The 17773-nt window shown below is 40.8% G+C and overlaps 1 protein-coding gene across 1 annotated transcript; it reads right to left on the reverse strand.

Annotated features, from left to right (window-relative positions):
- Positions 1–853: 853 nt before the first annotated feature.
- On the reverse strand, positions 854–17420 carry SOCS2 (suppressor of cytokine signaling 2). Its single transcript, XM_088454565.1, has 2 exons — positions 17189–17420; positions 854–3623 (listed from the first exon to the last, which is right to left on the reverse strand). The coding sequence occupies exons 1-2, from the start codon at positions 17334–17336 to the stop codon at positions 3160–3162; spliced, it is 612 nt and encodes a 203-aa protein (XP_088310691.1). The 5' UTR covers positions 17337–17420; the 3' UTR covers positions 854–3159.
- Between the last annotated feature and the right edge of the window lie 353 nt (positions 17421–17773).

Raw genomic sequence — 17773 nt, forward strand, 5'->3', positions numbered from 1 at the left:
ATCTGAACGTTCAGTGTATGTAGTTCACCCCGCGGGAGACTACGGTGTCGTAATCCTGCCATCGTCCCCCGCATCGTTAAATGGATGGGCAGCATAACCCTTTTGAAGCCTTTATTAAGCATTGAGGTATAAACACTGTACATTGTTATTGTATAAAGTGTTTAGTACAAATTTAGCATCACATTACCTTAGTTTTGTGAGAGAAAAGCAACTTATACTCTATCAAACATGACTAAGTCAGGGTTGCCGACATTCTGGCTGCCTCTTTCCGGGAGGGAGCAGTCAGATCGGCATAGCAGGGGGGCGTGGCGAAACAAGGGGGCGGGTCAGACAGATTAACCAGAATTTGTGGGCGTAGCGGGGGCATGGCCACATGATTGCGTCATTTTGGCCCCCGTCCCCACTACACAATGCCAAAGTTACTGATATTGTGAAGCAGGGGGCGAGGCCAAAATTATGCGGTTCAGTGTGAATTGCTTCTCCTTCCTATTGGCCGGGAGTGGCACACAATTTTCGTGATGCTCCCAGCCGAATCTGGAGGGTAGGTAAGTATGGACTAGGTTGCAAATGGATTTCTGTTTCCTGTGACTTAAGGATCCAATCAGAATCCACCCATCACAAGAAGGCTTCAAAGCATAAAATTATGCACTTGTCATGATTACCTGAGAAAATTAAATCTGGTTTTAATCCCTTAAACCTTAATATATTAATTAACTGGTAGTGTTCTTTCGCTGGCAGATTCACCCTATGTCCATACTGGTGAGCACACAAGGAGTTTTGGATATTTGGAATAAAGTGTATTCTATTTAAGTAATCATTTATTTAATGAATTTCACAGAACTGCAGGCAGAAACTACTTTTAAGCAGTTTTATTATCAGGAGAATTTAAACACCATTTAAGGCACCTCAAGTAGCCACCCATTTGTTAACACTCCTAATAGATTTAAAAACTACACATGAGAGAGTTTCATGGGGCAAGGAGAAGGGTTGGTGGATATTTTCATTAACAAAACACTGTTTGCAGAGCAGAATATTTTATCAACATTACAGCAATCATGTAATACAGAGAATGTGTAGTACAATGCCTCAGAACTTTTACACTATTATCTTAAAATAATATTATGTAAAGAACAGCCAAACAGTTGGCTACAGACAGTAAATGCTTTGAAGTGGATGCACACTTACAGATGTCAAAATAAGCTGGCACAAACTATGGCAAACCTACTGGGTACTTGCAAGAATGGTACCAACATAGTTATAGTTTGTGATGCGAGTTTTATAAAGTTGCATCACAACTTGGCAAATGTTCTATTCTCCATGGGGAATATAGTTAAAGATCTAAAACATAATTTACATAAAGCAGGGGCGTATCTATATTGGGTGCAGGCTGTGCGGGGCACACGGGCCCCTGGGTCCAGAGGGGCCCCGCACCACACACCCTGCACCCATAGTATACTTACCTCTCCGGAGTCCCACGCCGGTGCGGAGGGTGGCGTTGTAAAAACAGCTGGAAAATGGCCGTGGCGACCATTTGCCCGCCGTTTGTGCCTGCACAGTACAGGAAAAATGGCCACCGCAGCCATTTTCCCGGTGATTTGCGCATGTGCTATAGACTCCGGGCACTCTAGTATCCTGAGTCTATAAGTGTGGCGCTGGCCGCGCACAGCTCAGTGCGCTGCCGGGCGCCGGAGGGAGAGGAGGGGGCCCGTGTCAGAGACTGCACACGAGCCCCCTCCTCTGTAGAAACGCCCCTGACATAAAGGTTTTCTTACACATATGAATATCCCACCTTAACAGTATTAAGCACTACAAAGAATTGATTTTGTGGCGAGACCAGATAAATGTATTGGTGTACCTTCAACTTCTTCCTTAGTCTAATTTTAAAAAGCCCACAGACATTACCTGAAGTAACAAATACAACTATATTATAAATCAATATATTGGATGGCTTCTGTAAATGGGTTAATCTATTTGCAACCTGTGCACCTAAAGGAGTAGTTCCACGAGGTGGCAGAATTAAGGGAGGCAGCATGGCACAGGATGAACAATCTAAAGGTTTCTTGTTATCCTTTAACCCACTTATCTATTAGATGTGCATACTGTTGATCCTCTATATATGGATATAACTGAGGCATGTGCCAGTGTAAGATAGGAGAAAAGGAAAGACCAGGCTAAAAACCTCAAACTTCCACACACCTCAATACACTAATGCAGGGGGCACAATGACTATCATATGCTTGCAATCACCATCCTGATAGCCATCTATTGAAGGGCAGCTGTGGTAATGTGCAAGGGATGAAAGGGAGAAGGACATACTGGAGTTGTATGGCTAAACACACCCTGCAGGTGTTTTAATAGTTGTCGTTTTATGACTTGTTGTCAAATTCCTGCCATGTCCAATCCTGGTCCTCTGCATTTCAGATCAACTTAGCACTTGGAAGCCAGTGTTTCCTAAGCAGTTCGGATGGCAGTGCCGCGAGTTGCAGTGACCCTATATTCCAGTTTCGCACAAAATATGAAAGACAAAATGACACCATATTCTTGATCCCTATAAATAATGTTTGATCCCATAAATTGTAATTTCTGTAAGAGAATTTTAAAATAATTTAGATAAATATGGCCAAAGAGAAGAATTTTGTCAAATATTGCAAAGGATTCATACACACCAGCATTTTAAACAGTCATCTGATGTTCCTACATGGTAGATCATTAGTCTCCAAGGGGGTAAATGTAAGGACAGCATACACTGGAGTCTCATAATGTAGTTGGATACTTACCATAGAGATTATCTCAATTATTAGATCAAATCAAACCGCATTGCACCATGTGGTGAACATAGCATAACTCTAGTTTGTCTCCCATGGACAACTGATTGACAATAATAAAAAAGTTTATCTCCATAGGCAGTGACAACATTTAGAAAACAAAATAAATAAAATACCATTTTGATTATAAGGATTTACAAATTGAGTTATTAAAATTTAATTTTGGTAAGAATAAAAGTCAGTGCACTAAATATTTATGTATAAAACATACTGTACCCAACATGATCCAACTCCCTAAGACAGTCACTTTGAAATGAAACGACAAAAGGTTTTAGCACTTGTCTGGGTTTGGAAGTTGCTTGCAGTTTCATTTTCCCATGCTGCAGACAAATATCTACACGTGGTAACGGTATTCAGTTATATATTCCTTCAATCGCATTGGTAATGGCAGTTCATGGATTTTGTTAGTACATTTGTTGACAGCCATTCTACAAAGGTGCTGCAAGGACGGGGTGGATGTGTAAAGTGGCTTAACGAGCCAAAGGTGAACTGTCCTGTTGGAAACATTTTCAGTCTCTGTCTCTATTTTCTTGTTTTTAGAAAGTAGGACATAATACTCAATAAGATTGACAACACTATCAAATTGTTTTAGTCTGGAGCGTACACATACAACAGAGTCCAACCTGAACTTCCCCTCTCGATACTCAATGCGCAGGTTTGTTGGCCCTGCAGAGGTCTTTACAGAGATGGTCAAGAGGTAGTCTGTGTGTGAGCTGTCTCTTACAAGGAAAGTGCCTTCTGGTTCATTTTGCAATCGTTCCTTAGCCTCGTTGACAGTCATGTGTCCCCAGTACCAACCTGTAACATGAAGACAGGTTAGATTTTGAAATTATATTTAAAAAATAAAAATCGATGTAATTTCAATCAATTCCAATGCAATATTTTGTCTAAAAACAAACAAAGCACTAAATAGAAGTTTGTTATAATTAAACATTCTTGTAATGAACATAATATACATTAAATATGACAGACATTAAAAATTCCACAATCTCATTGTATTGGATAAGAGTATGTTTCACTGTAAGTGTATACCTTTTAAACAATACTAACCTTTGATTTAAAAGTCAATAAAAGTGTTTACAATACATTAACTACTACTAATGTATTTGCCTCAACTATACAGCCAGGAAAGAACACTTAACGAAAAAAACCACACACTTTAAAAGGTGCACACCCAGTATGCAAATCTCCTGTCACACACCGGAGTCTGGAACAATGTTACCGGGCAGGACCGTAACTAGGGTAGTGCGGCCGGTGCCATAGCACAAGGCACCGCAGGGCAGGAGCACTGTTTGGGCCTGTCAATTTTCTGTTTATTATCATTCTCACTTGTAGCTTCCACTTATTTCATCCCCAGCATCTCCTGGCCTCTCCTATCTCTTCCCCATGAGGCCATTCCCCTTTTTTGGGTGCGTTATGTCCCTTTGAAAAATGGGGATGGGGGCGCCAATGCTCTTTCTGGCACAGGGCACCAAAAAGTCTAGTTACGGCTCTGTTACCGCGTCTGGTGCTGTTGCTTTGTGGCCATCCATGTCCCCGCTGGCTACCTATGTCACCCCCAAAGTGTTTAGTCACTTATCTGTACACGTGGCTGGCATTCCACTACCAGCATTTTCCACTGTTCAGCAACCTGGGCGGCAACATCTTGGATTGTATCATGATCCGTTCTGTCTAACCAGCTCCCAGCAACTCCGGGCAATTTTTTCACCCAGCCTATCAGTGCTTAGATCAGGAACTGCTGACAACACATTGCCAGTTGCAACGTCTCTCTCAGAGGATCAGTACCCACCCTTGTTACTGGTTTAATACCTGCTCCAGATTTGCTTCTCAGCCAGTGGCTATTATTTTTAAGATGCCTGACTGAGCAATTCCATTGTTTCTCCATCTGAGCGCGATAGCCGCCGTCGCTGTCATTTCTGCTCACACCCTCAGGAGGGTGCGAGCAAAAATGTGCAAGAAACCCGTGGTTAGGGCGCCCTACCCAGGACTTTAGACGGGTTTAGCCATTTTACATGGCTAAACCCTATTCTAATAGGGTGTGAAGAGGGTGATAATTAATGAGTGCCCAGAACAATTGAATTGCAAAACTGGGCACTCATTAATTATCGCCACCCACGCAACAACTGCATCGCCCCCACTGCGCTCCAATAAACCTGCTTCAGTATTTGCTTCACAGCATTCTGCCTCAGTGTGCTCCAGTACACCTTCTTCAGTATTGCTTCACAGAATCTAGCTCCAGTGTAATTCTGCAAACCTGCTCCTGTATTGCTTAGCCTGCTCCATTAGTGCTCCAACACTCGGTTCCAGTGTTTCCTCCAGTTTGCTTCAGTTGTGCTTCTGGCATCAAGTTCCAGTGTATTTTTGCAGTCTGCTTCATTCGTACTGCAGCACTCAGATCCAGTGTTTCCTGAAGCCTGCCTCAGTTGCACTCCTGGGACCCAGTTCCAACGTATTGCAGTCTGCACAAGATATCCTACATATTGGAAATTTAAATACTAGGTATATGTTTGCCCGATACATCTGAGTCCACAATACCTTTATCAATTCGACACACCTTTACCACCTTGCAGTCTTGTGAAAATAAAATAATTTGTTGAGTAAATTAGGGACAACTACTTAGAGGCATTTTGAATGGACTTCAGGATTAAAGCACAACAACATGAATGTTAGGTAGTTCTCGTTCACAAAAGAGTGTGTTACATCTAATAAGATCCTTAGAGTGAGGAACAGCATATCAGAATCCAGAACGCCATAATTAAATGTATAATAACCAGTGATGCATAAGTTATACGTATACATCAAGCCAGGAGAAAATAATAATCACCTAGAACACATAGATATATGTTTATTTCATCAACAGATTTTTAAATCTAGAGACAATCTGCTGCTTGGTGCATACAAGGACACCCACTGGAGGCCGACATAGGGTACTACCAACATAATATGCATATTTGCAAGTTAATTAGAACAAAATTAGGACCAGGAATATGGCTATAAGGACTATGGGCCTGATTCAATGGTGGACGCAGCGTCGACATTGAACGTAAGCAGCCCGTGTTTTCAGTTTGCACATGCGTCCGAGTTCCACTGTGCATACATTCCAATGGTTTCCGTCGAAAGCCACAGAACAAATTTGGACGCAAAGAGAGGCAATTTCAGAGGGTGTTCTTGGGCGGTAACAGGGGTGGCTAGCCAGACGTGGTCATGTCGTGGTCAGTGACTGCATCTTCAGATACAGTTGCAGGGACCCCTACGGCCATGTTCAGAAGGAGAAATTGCACCTGCCATAGGTCTGGTGCAATCTCCAATGGGGGTCCGATGGTGTAGCCAATGCGTCAGATAGTGCATCTTGACACGCAGAATGGCAGATTAGCACCGCAGTTGATACAAATCTCATCAGCTGTGGCATTAGCATGGCTGCAATACCGTCCACCTCTAAATCAGGACCTATATGTCAGAGTTACATGTTCAATTTCCTGCATGCACTGACCACCTCCATGTGTTAAATACTTTGTTGCATTTCATCCCCTACAGCACATACTTTAGCCCCAATCTTTGTTCTACTTCAGCCCCCCTTTATTTTTTCCCTCCCCACCTTTCCTCTTCTCTGCTTCCATTCCAGGGACACGATACATACTTAGCCTATGGTGACACTCAAACACTTTCCACCTGGGCACCCCTACCACAATGCTTAATCCCCCATAAACTTTTAGACTATAGGTTTTTCCCTAAATTTCAAAGGCTAGGAACTCCCCCCACAATAGACGCCAAGCTCTATTTTCATATCACTGCAATAGAGCGGATGAAGTCACATTACAAGAGACACACTGCTATTCACAGGCCCCTCTAGTGTTTAAGGACAATCTATCTCCCGTGACCTACTTTGTCAATGGCCCATTTTAATGAAATGGTTTAGTAATTTTGTTTCATAAATCAACTTTAGATGTTTATGAAAAGAAAATAGAAGACAAGTGGGGCAATATTTAATATTGATTGGTCAACTGGAAAACAGAACTGTCAGACTATCTTTATGTACTCACCCAAGTCTTGCCAGGTCCCTTTTCTTATGACTAATTTTTCATTGAATACTTCTGGTTCACGCCAGTATGTCACAGGTCTATTGCTGGCACTGACTGAATAAACACTTTGTGGAATACAATTTCTACGATATATGGCTGGGCAGCGCCCATTTTTCTCTTTATCACATTCTTACGGATAAGTGGATATTACAACACACTTGCCAACTCAAATTCTTCCAGTTACATGGTCTGATCATGCCCCATGATCTTGATCTGTGATATATAGCAGCTTCGTATACCCCTAGAACCTGGAGACTCCCTCACTATATATTTACTTCCACTGAAGCCATCATGGCCTATCCAAAGTTTTTGCGTCCTTCCAGCTAGTAAACTAGGCAGAGGAGACCTCCATATTTAATGATTGTTGTGACATTAAGGCTTTCAGAAGTGTACTAGCTGTACAAATGGGCTGTAGATTTGAGAAACAAAGCCTGACTACGATCATCTAGTCCAGGCCTATTAAATACGTGACCCTCCAGCTGCTGTGGAACTACAAATTCCAGCATGCCTTGCCAGTTTTGCTATTACGGCATGCTAAAACTGTCCCAGGGCATGCTGGGATGTGTAGTTCCACAACAGCCGAAAGCCAAATGCCCTTGATCTAACTGCCTTTTGCTAGTCCAGATTAGCATTAGGGTTACCAGTTGTCTGATGCCCACAGAGTGATTTGTGGTAAACAAAATTTTTAAAAAAAGGCAAGATTGACCATCCAAATTGCTGCCTATATGGGCAGGTGAAGATGGCAAAACTAATAAAATTAAATGTTACCCTTCAATGAGTCTTAACTCAACAATGAGCAACAAATCATAAAAGATGTGTGACCATACAATTACACTAAATGCAGGTAATCATATGGTTTCCATAAGAAAACTCAATTTCCTGTTCAATATGCTTAAAGAGAAATAAAAATGAAGCATGTACCATGGAATTCAATAGATTACTTAGCATATGCAGCCTGTATTTACTGCATACAGATCTAAATTTCTTACTGCTGAACATATCTTTTTTTAATATCTCAAAAACAATTTAAAAAGGACACTTAAAAAAGTCAAATATTAGGCGTTTTACTGCTGCAATAACATGGAAAAGCAGACACCCAATATTTAGCATCTTTTATACAAATGTAACAGTTAAAGAAAATGATAAAATGAATTACAACGAAGAAAGGCCTAGATTTCCAGGTAGTGAGTCTAAAGTGCTTTCATATGTCAGCAGTACTTGGAAAAAAAAGGGATTACCTTTAGTAGTATGTTCTCCCAGTACTAAGTATTGCAGACTAATTCCAGACATTTGATTTTCCTAAGGGCAAACATGACCTCGACCTTTAATACATTGAAGCAGACTCTTTGACAGAACGATTATATACTACTTCCCTGGTGAATATTTTAAACACTTCACAGAATTCTTATAACTAGCTTAGTAAATAGACAAGAGATCTGGTGCTTTAATTTAAAAATGGAACATAATTATGTAGAGAATAACGTGCAGTAAAATGCATAACAAAACCTAAAAAAGAAAACATTTACAGATGGTTTAGCTTTTGTAAACATGTTTGTGTGTTGTTTATTTTAAAACTACTGGCATACTGAGAATATCACTTACATTTTCAGAACTGCAAAATATCTTAAAATCTTGTTATTCAAAATAGAGTCACATAACAATATGAACTGTTCTGTGCATTTAAATAAATAAAGGTTTGCCCCCATGTGATCCCCTTATGCAACAAAATTAGTTTACCACACCCTCTGTTCCGATTACCAGTCGTCATACTTGAGCACTTCCCAGAATTGCAGATATGCAACCTGTACTAGCATACTGTATATTTTACTTTCATTTTCAAGCAGCGGGCACATTAAGTATTAAAAGTATTTATCATAGCTTGGAAAGAGATAAAATTGTGAGAGAAAAAGTACCAACAGTTTGTAAAATTTAAGGTAGAAGCCGATTGATAAAATTGTGAGAGATAAAGTACCAACCACTCTCCAATACCCCACTCAATTAGATATGAACAGGTGTGTGTGTGTGTGCGTGTTAGTAGCATATCGAGAATAGCAGCAAAAAATATTAGCAGAAAATATTTTCTGCTAATATCTTTTCTGCTATTCTCGATATGCTGCTGATAGTGGGAACCTTTGTGCTTAGGAACTAATCTTCCTGTGTGTTGTTGTCCAGGGTTATATAGGTGTGCACACAGGGTCACTATGGCAACGGGGTTAGGGCTTAGCGCATGCTGTTCCGGAAGTTTCTGGAGATGTGGGCGAGTGCCACAGATGGAGACGGTGGTGATCCGGGTGCTGGGGTATTTAAGGTATGATGCATTCACTTTTATTGTATATGTGTCCTGATGACAGGTTGAAATAAACCCGAAACGTTGAACTGATGGAGCTTGTTTCAAGTCTTCTTTTTATTTCATGTAACCTATTGAGTGGCACGTCCTCGATCTATAGAGATAATGTGTGTGTTGTGATATACCAAAACAATAAATAAAGTGAGAATATATGTAAATCTCTTAGCACCCCCCCACAACAACAGGGTGTCAGCTCAACCTGATATAAATGAAGTGGTGGTTAGCAACTTATAGTGAAATTTATAAACAATAGAATCAGATTAGAGCACCCTAAAGTGCCATATAGTGTAAAGTGATCATGTGCAAATAGGTTTTAAATCAGATATGTATTGTTTGCACTATCAATTGCAAAGAAATACAACAAACCTCTCTTCAGGGCCCAAGAACAAATGATATATATATATTTACACATAAGACATAAAAACACATAAATAGGAATAAAAAACGGTAAATTTCAGTATTGTTAGATGAAATAAATACAATGCATGAAAATAGATAGGATGCTTATCTTATTTCATGTGTAGAGGATAGTAATGTCAGGTAGGGTACAAGCTCCCAACGCATTTAGTCACCAGTGGATTTCAAGGGAATAGACTATACCCTTGAAGAAGTCCGCTGGTGACAAAACACGTTGGAAGCCTGTACTCTAACCTGACATTACTATCCTTACACTTGTGAAAAGAGGTAAACTTGTCAGGTAAAAGATAGAGATTCTCCAAATGGAGCACCAAAGCTTATGTCATAATATTTTATTGTAGGGGCCAACAGAAAATAAACCTACTTAAAATTAGAGAATATATTTCCTTTTTTTAATTATATACAATGCAGAGAATACAAATATGTTTGGTTATGAAAAGTCTATTAGTTTCTGCAATAAGACAATGCCTATGGGCCCTAGTATTCATTATCACAGCAGTGCTGCAATTATGATCTGTCCGGGATGCAGTTAAGATACCGACACTCGTCGCAATCCCGATGCTGGAAGCTCGACCAGGGACTAAATCCAGACGCCTATCTTTAGCCCCACGCCGAAATCCCGACGCCTGACATCCCGAACGAAGGTAAGCTGGGGCTTTCTAGCTGTTAGCCATGGGAAGGTGGGGTTGTTTAGGTTTAGGCACCCCTGGGGGAACTTAGGGTTAGGCACCCCCGGGGAAGATTAGGGTTAGGCTAGGGGAAGGGGGTTTAGGGACCACTGGGGGGAGGTTAAGGTTTGGCACCCCCCGGGATGGTTAGGTTTAGGGAGCGGGAAGGGGGGGGTTAAGTACCACTGGAGGGCGGTTATGGTTAGACACCCCCCCCTCCTCCCCGGAAATGTGAGGGTTAGGGGGGGGTTAGGGAGGGTACTTACCAGCAGATCAGGCCTCTTTCACATTTTTGAAAGACTCCTCCAGTGAATATGACACTGCATTTGCGCACAGTGTCCAATTTGGGAGCCAGAGGGAGGATGTGGGAGAATCGTAAGATTCTTCTCCTGCGAGAATGCCTCCATAGGCTTAAAGCAGTTTACACCATCTGATGGCATTTACCAGTGGGGCCAAACTCTTAAAGACCTACACTTTTTGAAATTTGTTACACAGGGGTAAGACCTTAGTAAAAGTTTGCAGCACGAATAAGCATTTTGTAGGAGATTTCTGTGAAATATCCTGCATTAGGCTATTAGCACATAGCAGTGATACATAAAATTATGTAGAAGCTGCAGTTTGTATATAATTTTAGGGGGGTGAAATGCTTGAAAAATAGGCCCCTATATCTCAGTTAAAAGGGGTACTTAAACTTCATATGCTTAATAGCGCAGACCCACTAGACCAAATGTTAAAGCCTCCAATTTTGAAAATTGTTGATTTTTATGCGATTTTGCCACAGAATTTAAAGTAGCAAATTTTGCCATTAGAAATATTGGGGCAAAAATCAACGAAAAATCAACACTTTTGGCAAATCAGAGGCTATTACATTTGGCCTACTGGCATTTCTTTTAATGAGTTTTACATGAGTAAAATGCATTAAATATTGACATTTACATGAATAAAACACATTTTACATGAGTTGCACAACTTATAAATAGATATTATCCTAAAACAAGAATTAGTTCTGGCATTCCACTTGTGGACTTTTCCTACTGTTAGTAATTATTATGTCATCTGATATAAGACCTTGATAAATATGATGTCAGGTGGCTCCTGGATAACTACTATAAAGCTGGCTGTATACCTAAAGATTATATTTAACCATTTGCTCCCTGACACTGGGAAACGGACACAAACAGTTAAGCAAGTTTGTTAAATCAAACAGATTTTGCCCTTTTAATTTCAGGCAGGGTGCGGTGCCCCGCTAAAACAGCCTAGCAGGAACACTACACACACACATATACGAGATACACACACTAGTTTTTTTTTTTAATTTAAGGTGTTCTAGTTGTATTGCTTTGCATAGGGACCCTGTCGAGGTAGTGGCCCACGTCACCAGCAGTGCTATACAAACTGGTGGCAGCAGCGCATTCACCCACCACTCGCACCAATGTCACTGTATGCCCTGTGCACAGACTGCTATGTAGCCTATCCTATTCCCCCCACCCTTACCGGCCGCATGCATGGAGCCACACCTATCTCTTGCATTAATGATATCAATACATTTTGTTTTTGTTATTGTTCAGCTTTAACTTTATGGATCGAGATGAAAAAAGTGCAGGGTATTTCTATGAGTTTCCACTACAAAATGATGCAGATTTCATGAAATTCAGTTCAGTAGTTTTTGCGCTACCTTGGAACAAACAGATAGGTGCAATGCTCTTATTATATTAGTATAGATAGAGATTTAACATTCATGACATCACTAAGTGACATTTTTCTTTTTTGTCATATTATGGTCACCTTAACAAGGGGAGTTCTCTGTTTAAAGACTCTCACAATACACTATTAATATATCCCCTATGCAGACTACACCCCCGATAACACTGGTCACACCTTCCACATCACTAATCCCATCCCCTGCATCGGTACACAATAGGCCCTTCGAAAATGTCAGATCCATGCCCACGTGGACCTTTATCTGGTACTGCTCACGTGCACACAGTGGGCCTGATTCAGACCTGCTCGCGAGTGCTGAGCACTCGCAAGCGGGTTGATGTTGGCCCAGTGCGCATGCATGTCACCCTCAGGTATACGAGCGGCCAGGAGGCTGCTCTAAAAATTAAGAAGGACGGCCCTGATTCAGAGCGAGCGCTCTGTCAGAGCGTCCGGCTCTGAATCAGGGCCAGTGTCAGTTTATGAAAATACTCGGCCCTAGACAGAGGCTGCGGGAGAGAAATTGCAATATCCCTCTCCTCCGAAAATGCCTCCATAGGCATAAAGCTACACTTTTTGTAGAATGGTACACAGATATCGGATTGCAGTCCCCGTTGACAATAATGGGGATTGCGGTCTGCAGCACTAGTTAGCCTTTTTCAGGAGCATTCTGTGATATTTCCTGCATTAGACTGACACATAAAATTATGCAGAACTGTATTACCAGCAGCGGCTCCTGCCTCTTACCTGAGGGGGGGCTGCCGCTGCTGCTGGTCGGGTCCATGGCCAGTCGGGTCCCAATGCCTGCGCAATAGATCTGACAGGCGCCGGGACCGGCTTCTGGGGACTGCATTCACTGTAACCCAAAGAAGCCATGTAGGGCTGCCCAAAAGGCAGAGCAGCGGCTTCCACTGGAAGCCGCTCTCTGCTAATCGCAGACTGGACAGGCAGTCCAAGGGGCCCTTGGGGCTGCCTGTCCTGTGAGTGACTGGCAGGTGGCACTTCCAATGGGAAGCCACCTTCAGTCACAGTGTAGCCAGTGCAGTCACGGACTGCACTGACTCACTGAAGTGGAGAATTTTACTGGGGGGGGGGGGCCTGCAGCCCTGCAGACCCTAGGTAAAATCCATCACTGGTAGTTACTGTATAATTTTATTTAAAAAAAAAAAAACAGCTTGATAAATACACCCTTTAGTAACTGAGTAGACTAATAAGTTGTGTACTGACTTTTAAAAGGCAAAATATCCTGTGAAAAATTAGACATTTAAGAACAGTCCCGTCCCATCCTTACAAAAAAAAAGGGTTTAATATAACTATGGTTTACAGTTTTAGTTACTTGTCATTGACACTGTCCATCCCTCTCCGATGTGGCCCGTACTAGTGCCTGTGTGCCAACATATCCACTGTTCCCCACCCACCACAGCTGTACTTCATCCTGGCTCCTTTATATGCTGCTCCCTTCCATACTTGCTGGTACTTGCTGGACCCTGCATTCTGACCCTCTCTGTACTCACTGTTTGCCAAAGAAGAATCTAAGGGAGAGGTTAGCTTTAGGCTATAACATTATAGTTGGACATGTGGAATAGTGGTTGTAAAATGTCCAACGCTTAAATTTGCTATATTACAACTTTCAGAAATTGCTCTACAAGCAATTGTTCCCCCTCTTGCAACCAACAAACCATTATACTCCAATACAAGAGCAAACTTTCTGCTTTCATATGTTTATGCACTTTGTCAGATATATGGATTACAAAAGTAGGAGAGAATTGGCACAAAAATGGAGGTGTAGTAATTGTGTGACCACACATGTGGCGCAAGCTGTTTATCTTGTGGGGCACTGAGGGGATACACAAAATCTGTACAGTACTTGTATATTCCTCTGTACCCCATGAGTCCAACACCTTGTCCCACTAAGGTTACACATCCATTTTTGTGCTAGTTTCCTTCTGCTTTTGTAGATCATTTCAGGGTATCCTTGGCATCAAACTGCAAACCTTTCCGAACCCTGGTCCCAACCCAAAGGAACGCAGTTTCCTATACTGCTGAACCTTAATCAAATATATATGACCATATTATATACCAAAATGCTTAAAAATAACAAATTAATGCAACACAGGAAATAATGCTAAGCAAAATAGAGAGTTTGCTTGCCACTATATTAAAGCTTTTAGTAGGTAGCTTTCTATTCCTAAATACTACACACTGCCTCACCTTTAGACTAAATGGCACTGGAGAACAGAGGTTATAGTTATCACATCTAGAGGAGTTAGTGGTGTTAAATTGTTTAGTGTAAAAATAAATTTAAAAGTGCAAGATATACGTAAAAATATTCAAAATGTGAATGATATACCCCATTTATTAAAATAAAATAACCTCAACATTCTTATTTTAGATTACTTTTGGCGTCGCACAGATAATATGCCAATTTGTAATACTAATCAATAACAGTATTTGCTATTGTGAGATTAAGGGATAGATTTACTAATCAGGAGGTTTGCCAAAGCTGCTGTTGATCGGCAGATTTAAAGTAGCAGCAGAAATAAAATGCTAAACCAGGCTGGTTTAGCATTTATTTCTGTTGCCACTTCAAATCCATTATTTAAAGGCTCCAATCATTGGCGGCTTTGACAAACCTCTGTACAGTAAATCTACACCTAAGTGGCTTGTAAATAGTAAGATTTGATAGGATAAATAGCTCCATATTTAAAATTAGATCCTCCAAATAAAACCATTTATGTTATCATACATAATTACTTTATATTCTGTATGAAACTATGTATTCAAACATTTCCAGATCCAGTTCCCCTCATCTGCAAGAGATCCAAATATCTATACAGTGAGGACTTCTGATGGGTGACGAAATCTCAAAAGTATAGTGCAGTTGGCGACAGGTTTCTAATCTAATAATTGTTTGCCTTTGAGATACAGGGGCAGTTACTTGAGAAACCGAATCTCTGCATTTCAACAGGTCTTTGATTCACATCGGCAATCCATGTGCGAGTCTGTTCACTGCTAATTTAGAACGTTTTTTTTCCTACATAAAACAGCAAAGAGCACTGCTCAGATTTTTCTGGCAATGGGGGAGATGTACTAAGATCTGGAACGTGATAAAGTGAAGAGTGATAAACCAGTATCCACTCAGCTCCCAACTGTCATGTTACAGGCTGTTTGAAAAAATTACAGTTGGGAGCTTATTGGCTGGTGGTTTATCACTCTCCACTTTATCACTTTTAAGAGCTTAGTACATCTGGCTCAATGTGTGTGGTAGTGGGTATGTATATGTAATACACCTGACCTGCTGAAATGCAGAGATGCAGTTTCCTCAATGTCATTGTCCTTGCTGCCCATAAACTCAAGTTTGCCAGGACACAATAGGAAGCCAATGGCAAATATTTATCGGATTAGAAACAGGTTGCCAACTGCAATGTACTTGTACAAACTTCAATAACTCTAGATTCAATCTAACAGAAACTGCCACCATGTGTAGATCATTGGCATGGTCATTTGGTTTGCTTGCAGAGGAAGTGAAATAGATCTGCAAATGTCAATTACATTAAGATACATGTAACTAGCGCAAGAAAGTCACACATGGATAGGGATGGGCTGTATAAAGGAGCATAATATGTCAAATCTGCACATCCAGCCTTGAGCCATCAAATAATAGACCGAAAATAAATTATTTTTGTATCAAAGTTACAGGTTAGTTTTTTTCTTTTAAAATGTACATTTGATAGGGTAAATCTACTAAAGTGAAAGTTTCTAGAAGTGGAGATGTTGTTCAGAGCAACCAGTTAGATTCTAGCTATTATCTTCTAAAAGGGGCTAGTTAAATGTTCAGTAGAATCTTATTGACTGCTATGGGCAACATCTCCAACTCTAAAACTCTCACTTTAGTAAATATTGTGTTAGAAATCATGCAGTCCTTAGCAGAATCAAAGCTATATTATATATATATATATACACACATACACATATTCATACTGTATCAATGTTTTAAACAGCTCAGTACAAGCCAAATGCACAATAGCTAAAGTAAATGTACTATTTTGGTCACTATTACATTTATGTTAACATCATTAGATGATTAAAATCTATTTAACAGCTCTGGTCTACTACAAATAGATTCAGTCACTAACTTTTACTCTGAATTATCTTTAGTAAATATGTACAAACACATTCTATGCATTATTTAGTAGCTTTTCATGGTGGCATATTAAACAGCATACACTTCAGAAGTAATGTATAAATGCAATGCATTATCAACATTATGAATTGTAATGAGGAAAGCATAACATTTGCACAGTGACATTTATTGAAACAAATCAGCAGTTGACTTTTTCAGAGTTCCAAGTGCATGATGCAAAAACAAGAGAACATAAATAGGTCATATAACAGCCACATCTCTATATAGAAACCCCTTTTATAACATTATTTATTGAATAATGTGTCCAACAATTAATAAAATATATATATATATATATATATATATATATATATATATATATATATATACACAAAATTATGTATATTTCATTTGAAGAACACTTTCCACAAAGGTAAGGTACAAAATATATTCCATTAAAACTAAGTAAGGTATAGGGTGGAGCCTGAGTGCCAGTAAAATGATGACCCAGACATGGGTAACTTTCTGTCAGACAGATGTATATGACAGGACCCAGCAGACTCCTCTCTGGCCACACAATATCATGTAAAAATCTTTTTTATAATAAATTGGCTAAGTTGAGTCACCAGACACAGATTGTAGTTAAATAAATATACACAAAGCTGGAAGGCTGACATTATCCCCTCTGACATTGGCAAAACGCAGCTGGAGAGGTGATGTTTTCCCATTACAGGACTCCTAATGGGATATAGATTGTGTGTGTGTGTGTATTACCCGAATTCATTGCAGCAAATAACCATATTAACAGCTTAGCTACAGTCATGAATCCCAAGCACTGCTGTATAACACACTACTGCTGGGTAACCTGCACCAGTGCCCATTATTCCATCAGTATTGGTGTCTGCGCCTAGTTCTATCCTCAGACACTGGTGTGCTCCTGGACAGCTGGGCGCTGGCTGCCGCTATCACATATCATTACACATGTGGAGAACAACTTGTACAATTGATGTAACACACACAATACTCCTTACCTGAGCGCTGGAGCTCTCCCATGGACACTGCGATGCGCTCGTTGCGGTCTGGGCTGGCCTGGGTGGCCCCCGGGGAGTTTCCCAGGTCCCCGGCTCCGCTGGGTATGGTGCCAGCATTGTCAGAGGTGTCGGGCGATCTGAGGGTCATTGGGCAGCACGCTGCGCACAGCAGCTGTGTAAGGGTGGCGAATGGGCAAAGCTCCGGGGGAACCAGTCACCTTCCCCGCATGCTGTCAGTCCGTGCAGCTGGACGTCCGGGTATAGCGGCTGGAAGATCGGGATCTATGCCTTCCCGGCTCTTCTCCCTGCCTGAAAGTCAGTAAAAGGGTGAGAAAGTGCTGGCAGTGAGAGCACAAACAGACACACATATATTATATACACATATATATGTCCATATGCATCTACACCTTGATCACATAATACACAATTACTTCAAGTACTGGTGCTGCTGAATATCTCATTTCATGGGCACTGAAGTGGGTGCTGGGACTATTATAAGATTATTCTTTGGAGCGTATAGTAATATACGAAGGATCATTCTTGCTAACTCTGTGCATCTAACCATGTACAGATCAAGACAATTGT

Source organism: Taudactylus pleione, unplaced genomic scaffold, assembly GCF_031769625.1.
Source record: "Taudactylus pleione unplaced genomic scaffold, aTauple2 ptg000040l, whole genome shotgun sequence".
NCBI lineage: Eukaryota > Metazoa > Chordata > Amphibia > Anura > Myobatrachidae > Taudactylus > Taudactylus pleione.

Excerpts from the sequence above, each read along its gene's own strand:
- SOCS2 (XM_088454565.1), bottom strand. The coding sequence starts at position 17,336 with ATGACCCTCAGATCGCCCGACACCTCTGACAATGCTGGCACCATACCC. Across the intron at positions 3,624-17,188 it reads GGGAGAGCTCCAGCGCTCAG|GTTGGTACTGGGGACACATG; the intron begins GTAAGGAGTATT and ends TTCATGTTACAG.